Source organism: Paroedura picta, chromosome 3 (genome assembly GCF_049243985.1).
Source record: "Paroedura picta isolate Pp20150507F chromosome 3, Ppicta_v3.0, whole genome shotgun sequence".
NCBI classification, from domain to species: domain Eukaryota; kingdom Metazoa; phylum Chordata; class Lepidosauria; order Squamata; family Gekkonidae; genus Paroedura; species Paroedura picta.
Genome location: NC_135371.1, coordinates 174,662,004 through 174,668,114, shown reverse-complemented (window position 1 = coordinate 174,668,114; position 6,111 = coordinate 174,662,004). Strand labels below are relative to the sequence as shown.

Below are 6,111 nucleotides of genomic sequence, written 5' to 3'. Positions count from 1 at the left end.
AAGTTTTCTTTAAAAGCAATTTAGAAAATTCTTCCTGTAGTTGAGGAAGCGATATCCTTGCTCTGTGATTTCTTTAACGTATCAAAAAAAATTTTTTTTATACAGAGACATTTCTTACAGAGTTTCATAGCCAGAAATCAATAATTCCGTCCCCCCAAGGTTCAATAAACCACCATCTTTGAACGTTTGGAATGGGTCCAATTCCTATTAGAAATGAGCTTTTGTTAATTAACACACGCCACCCATTAACGATCCCCCGTCATTAAAGAAAAATGAGGCTCGAATTCTGTACAAAGCATATGAAATCAAAGCAGAGTCCTCGGGGTTCAGATCTAATGAAAAAGAAAGCTGTAATTTTTAAACATACCCCAGACTAGCCGGATCGTGTCGGATCCTGGAAGCTAAGCAGGGACCAGCCCTGGTCCCTCCTGGAATGGGATCCTACCAAGGAAATCTGGAAATTGCTACGTGGAAGCAGGTAATGACAAACTGCCTGTTGCCAGAAACCCTGTGGCAACTTTCCATCACCAGTTTAAAATATTAAGTTGGTTAAGTTTACTGTGCTTGTGTTTTCCTAACTTCAGGGCGTTCCATCCCGGCGTTCTTGCTAATTTGCTGAGAAGCTGTGGCCCTGATCCATGGGGGAAAGGCACAGCGCAGGGCCCCTGGATAAACCAGTCCTGAGAACTTGGCTGGTGGTGCTCTGGGGGTGTGTGTGAAATTCTGCTGTGTAACAGCTCAAAAACCAGCTGAATCTGGGTTCCTAGCTCTCTCCTGCATTCGTTTTATCTTTTTGAAGGGAAGGAGTCATAAACTTAACATGAACGTCTATGTATCGAAAAATTAAGTGTCTAGTACTACAGAACGGGGGAGGCCTGCTAAATGTTCAGCAAAGATGACCCTGGAAGAATCTCTCCTTGCAATTTCAGAAAACGTCCCCTGCACAAAACTGAGCAATAAGGAATGGCTGCACAGTGTGGGTGGTGGAGGGGCCATCTTCAAGAGGTGGAAGGGGGAAATCCGATGGAATTGTTATGCTTTTCAATTCCATTTCATTCTCGGACGAAATGGACATGAATGCGAAAGCTCACATCTGCTTTAGGATGCTTAGGGCTGATCCTGCGTTGAGCAGGCGGTTGGACTAGATGGCCTGTATGGCCCCTTCCAACTCTGGCCTGTATGGCCCCTTCCAACTCTGAAACTTTGCTGGCCTTAAAGGTGCCATTGGATTCAGAATTTGTTCTGCTTTTGAATGATGTTCAGATTGGAGCAAAGCAAGGGGAGAACCCCCCAGGATAGCACTCAAGGAACACGGAGAAACAGCAAGGAGACAGCAAATTGAGCACTAGAGAGAGGAAAGTCCATGTAGAGCTAGAAATAAACCCAGTGCACATGCACAGGGAAAGCGGGGTGAGGAACAGAGTGCCCCTCCCCCTGGATGGGAATGCACAGTAAAACCAGTGGAAAACACCAGTGCATAAAAGCCCAGAAATAACCGATGTAATAAAAGGTAGTAAAAGCTGAAGTTGATCCTTCTCTACCCCATCTGTATGTGCCAGGAAATATGTTAGTGGCCCCCACGAGCACCATGTTGGGGACCCCTGGATTGCGGGGGATGGAGGGGCGATATAGAATCGTAGAGTTGGAAGGGGCCACACAGGCCATCTAGTCCAACCCCCTGCTCAACGCAGGATCAGCCCCAAGCATCCTAAAGCAGGGGTAGTCAACCTGTGGTCCTCCAGATGCCCATGGACTACAATTCCCATGAGCCCCTGCCAGCGTTTGCTGGCAGGGGCTCATGGGAATTGTAGTCCATGAGCATCTGGAGGACCACAGGTTGACTACCCCTGTCCTAAAGCACTCATTCCGACATATACATTCCCTTTGTTTCTGGATCACTCTTCCGCATCCCCGCCAGGAGTGAATTTGCTGCCAGGTAAGATTGTCAACGAGGAGGATACCTTTCCAAGTGTGAAGCATCTGCTAATTGTGCAAAATTTATGCGCTACCTCGGCGTGGTGGACTGCTGGGGGGGCACGGGAAAACAGGCACAGCAGTCGGTGCTGGAGAGCACTCTTGCTGCAGGCGAACTCCTAGCAAAATTGGCACACCATTGAGCACAAAGCGAGCATAAGGAATTTCCTCTCTAGACCACATCAAGGGCCTGTGGGCCTGACGTTCTCTTCCCAGTCCAGGCCCTTAAAAGGCCTTTAAAAAGCTCCCAAGCAAGCCAGGAAAAGCTCCATCTGTTTGTCTGGCAACTGGTATTTCTCTAGTACGACTAATAGAGACATTCTTTGTGAATCTGACTCATGTGATATGTTACCTTTTTGGAGGTTTTCAAGCAGAGGCTAGATGGCCGTCTCAAAGCGTTCCGCAGGGTCGGCAAAACGAGGCGCTTCCGCCAGGTATATGGTTTTATGTCTTTTAATGGGGTTCTAATGGGGATTTTAAGACACTGTAACCCGCCACGAGCCGTAAGGGAGTGGCGGGAAATAAATCTAATAATAATAATAACAACAACAATGCTGGTTGTGATGATTTAACCAAGGAAAAAAGAATCTATCCAATGGCTTAATCAAAATTTAAGAGTCTCTGTTATCTCTTTATTATTATAATTTCCACCTGGACTCTGCCAAAACGGCCTCTAGGTTATTTTTCCGTTTTCAGTCCTTTCGTCAGTGGTAAAAATGCGTCCTCCACAAAGTGGTATTAATAAATTCAATATAGTCGCTCAGTGTGATCTGTCATATTGTTGATCTACTTGAAATATAATTAGGCGAAAAACGCTGTCATGGTGTGGAGAGTCAAGGCGGTAAGCTCTTAATAAAGCGCTAACAGAAACTCTTACATTTTGACGAAGCCACTGGACAGATTCTGTTTTCCTTTGTTGTGTTTCTGGGATCGTCCACTTTCTTCTTGCAGCACACGGTTGTGATGACTGAGGCAGGTGTATATGTGACCGGGGGCCTGTTTCCAAAACGGCTGATGGAAAACATCGCCCAATTGCCACGGACTTTCGGGATCCTCGTAGGTTTTCCAACGCAAAGGTGGTCTGCCATTGCCTGCCTCTGGGCAGCATCCCAGGACTTCTTTGGTGGTCTCCAGCCCAAGTACTAATCAGAGACAACCCCACGCATCTACTGAGATCTGAAGATCGGGCTAACCTAAGCCATTCAGGCCAGGAGAGGAGACCAGCAGAGGCGATTGCTTTCCTCTGCGTTGCAACCGTAGGCTTCCTTGTTGATTTCCCATCCAAGCATTACTCTCCAGGGAAATACTATTTAATCACAGAGAGTGATTAAAAGGTGGATTTCGCTGACAGAGGATGTAGGGATGGCCAAAGGAACACGCAGCTAGAAAAGGGGATTAGGCAGATTCATGGAGAAGTCTTTCAATGGCCACCAGCCTCAGTAACTGAATGGAACCTCCACATTCAGAGGCACTAATCCTCTGAATCCCAGAGCCAAAAGGCAACATCAAGGGATAGCCTCGGCCTCTCTGCCCTGTTGCTGTCACTCCAGAGGAAGTGGTGGCCCCTGCATGAGACAGGATGCTGGGCTAGATGGACCTTCACTGGGTTGATCCAGCGGGCCTCTTCTGATGCTCCTTGATTAGCTTCTGAGATCTGATGAGGTTGGGCTAGCCTGGGACATCCAGGTCAGAGAAAACGAAGCCCTCCAAAAGCAGGCTTTGACACAGCACATATGCCTCTTACGTTCCTTCTACACCTTTCACCTAGGACGCTTAAGGAAGCATACAGTAGGTTTCCTGTATAGTTTTCAGAAGAAGAGGAGTTGTTTTTTGTGCTTCGCTTTTCACTACCCAAAGGAGTCTTAAAGCGGCTTCCTTTCCTGACAGTCTGAGGTAGGCGAGGCTGAGAGAGCTCTGAGAGAACTGCTCTGCGAAACCAGCACCACCAGGGCTGTGACAAGCCCAAGGACTGTCACCCAGCTGGCTGCATGTGGAGGAGCGGGGGAATCTAGTCCGGTTTGCCAAATTAGAAGCCGCCGCTCTTAACCACGACGCCGAGCTGGTTGTTGTTGTGTAAGGTGGATTGGTTGTGCAAGTCCCATTCGCAGGGGCAAGACTTACGCAAAACTCTCTCAAGCCAACCTAGACTGTGGCATGTTTGTGAATGTATAACTTCAGAAGTGGAAATAGTGGTCCAAATCTGAATCTCGGTTAAGAACGTAAGAGAAGCCATGTTGGATGAGGCCAATGGCCCACCTGGTCTAACATAGCATTACACAGTTTCCCAAACCCATGTTTCATCAGGAGCCAGAACTTCAGAATCTTTTCTACTGTCCGCTGTCCGTCCGTCCGTCCCCCCCAGCCCCAAGAAGACAGAACTTCACTGCCCTGGGCATAGAACATAAGAGGGGCCCTGCTGGGTCAGGCCAGTGGCCCCCGCAGTCCAACACTCTGCGTCACACAGTGGCCAAAACCCAGTTGTCGATTTTGCTCATTTGATGAAGGAAAACCCCAAGGCAAACTCATGTGTTATGATGGCTGGATCGGACGCCGATGTTGCATTGCCAGGCCTGGCCGTGTGTGCCATAAAGCATAACGCCAGGTACCAGGTATGTAAACTTTGCAGGGCCCACCAACCAGATTCTCCCACTTCAGGGAAATGAGAACCTAGTTTCGTGTAATTCACTCATCAGTCGGGCTGAACAAGCGGCCCTTAATCCAGAGGAAGTGTCCTTCCACAGCATCTGAGCCCCATTTTACCAGCCTAGCTTTCTAGATAGGGCACCAATTACATTTTTTCATTGTCCTTAAGGTTCCTCCATCCTTATTTTTGTACCATCTTCATCTTGGTTCATCCCCAATATCACCTTAGAGACCAAGAATCCGGGGCATTATCTTTTGAGAGTTCGGACCTTCCTTTGTCAGATATCTTCATTTTGTTCTTGAAAATATGTTCCGCTACATAGGTTGACCCAAGTTGGCAACACCCCCTCTTTTGCGGGGGGAAGGTACTGATCCACCACTCCATTCCAGAACGAAGGTGCTTAGCCTGAATCTGTCGTAATTAAAACCAAGTGCAAAGGGGTATAAATCAATCCCAAGTGGGGAACGGGCTGTGGTTGGCATTTATCAAAAGGGTTTCGTAGTTCCACATTCCCCGCTGCAGAACCAAAGGAGAGCTTGGACAAAAAGGGGACAAAGAAAAACAGCTCTCATCTGGAAAAGTGCCATGGGAAACTGGTGACTGTAGAATCACCATAAATCGGAAGCGACTGGACGGCGTTTAACACACAAAAAAGTCTGGTTAGCCAACCATCACCGGCCATGTAAACTGGGCCTCTGTCCTGAGAACGCTCAGTGCGTTACTGAGCAGATTGCTGGATGGTTCGTTCCACAGTGAAGTGGAGATGTCCAGGATGTGGTACAGGCCCTTTCCTGCCTTCGAGAGGACAGCAAGACTGGCAAAGTTGAATAGCCGGGGCTCTCCCCTCTGCTGCTCTGTCTCCGCGTGGCGTCCCTCCTCTCTGGTTCAGGTCCTCGTCAGCTGTATGCCGTAGATGTCTCCGTCGCAGGCCCGCTCGCGGTTTAGACAGGTGGCTTCGGTGGAGTTCTCCGCGTCGCGGACGTTGTACTCGCCTTTCTTACAGGCCGTCGATTTGAGGTAGTAGATCACCCCTGCCATTCCGCCCAGGACCAACATGGCGGCCCCAGCAATGGCGACGACAAGGATAATATACAGCCAGGGTTCTGCAAAACAGAAGTTACGTTTTAGGTTCACGATGGGCTGTCACAGGGGTTAGTGGCTCCGGTTTAGGAAATACCTGGAGATTTGGGGGGTGGAGCCTGAGGAGGCGGGGTTTAGGGAGACGTTAGTGGGGTACAGTGGCTTAGAGCCCGCCTCTCAAAGCTGCCATTTTCTCTCCAGGGGAATAGATTTCGGTAGTCGGCAAAGTTGACTTTTAGGGCCTCACCCTTAGAGAAATGGCCCAGTTTGTAACTTCCTCTGGGACCCAATACAAGTTAAAGATACGAACACTATGATGCCTGTGATTAGGAGAACTGATACTTTCTGTCCCTGCAAAGATAAGAACCAGGGTCAGGCCAGCGGTCCATTTAGCACAGCCTCCAGTCTCACAC

At 48.6% G+C, this 6,111-nt stretch overlaps 1 protein-coding gene across 3 annotated transcripts in view; it reads right to left on the bottom strand.

Moving 5' to 3' along the window:
• Window positions 1–1,822: 1,822 nt before the first annotated feature.
• The window catches only part of ICAM5 (intercellular adhesion molecule 5), a 21,443-nt gene continuing 17,154 nt past the window's right edge, over window positions 1,823–6,111 (bottom strand). The window contains exon 12 of one of the 3 annotated variants that reach the window (XM_077329767.1): window positions 1,823–5,721. In XM_077329767.1, the coding sequence (XP_077185882.1) occupies window positions 5,504–5,721 (218 nt within the window). In that variant the 3' untranslated portion in view covers window positions 1,823–5,503. The remainder of the gene's footprint in view (window positions 5,722–6,111) is intronic. The other 2 variants (XM_077329768.1, XR_013229683.1) reach the window with 2 other exon arrangements.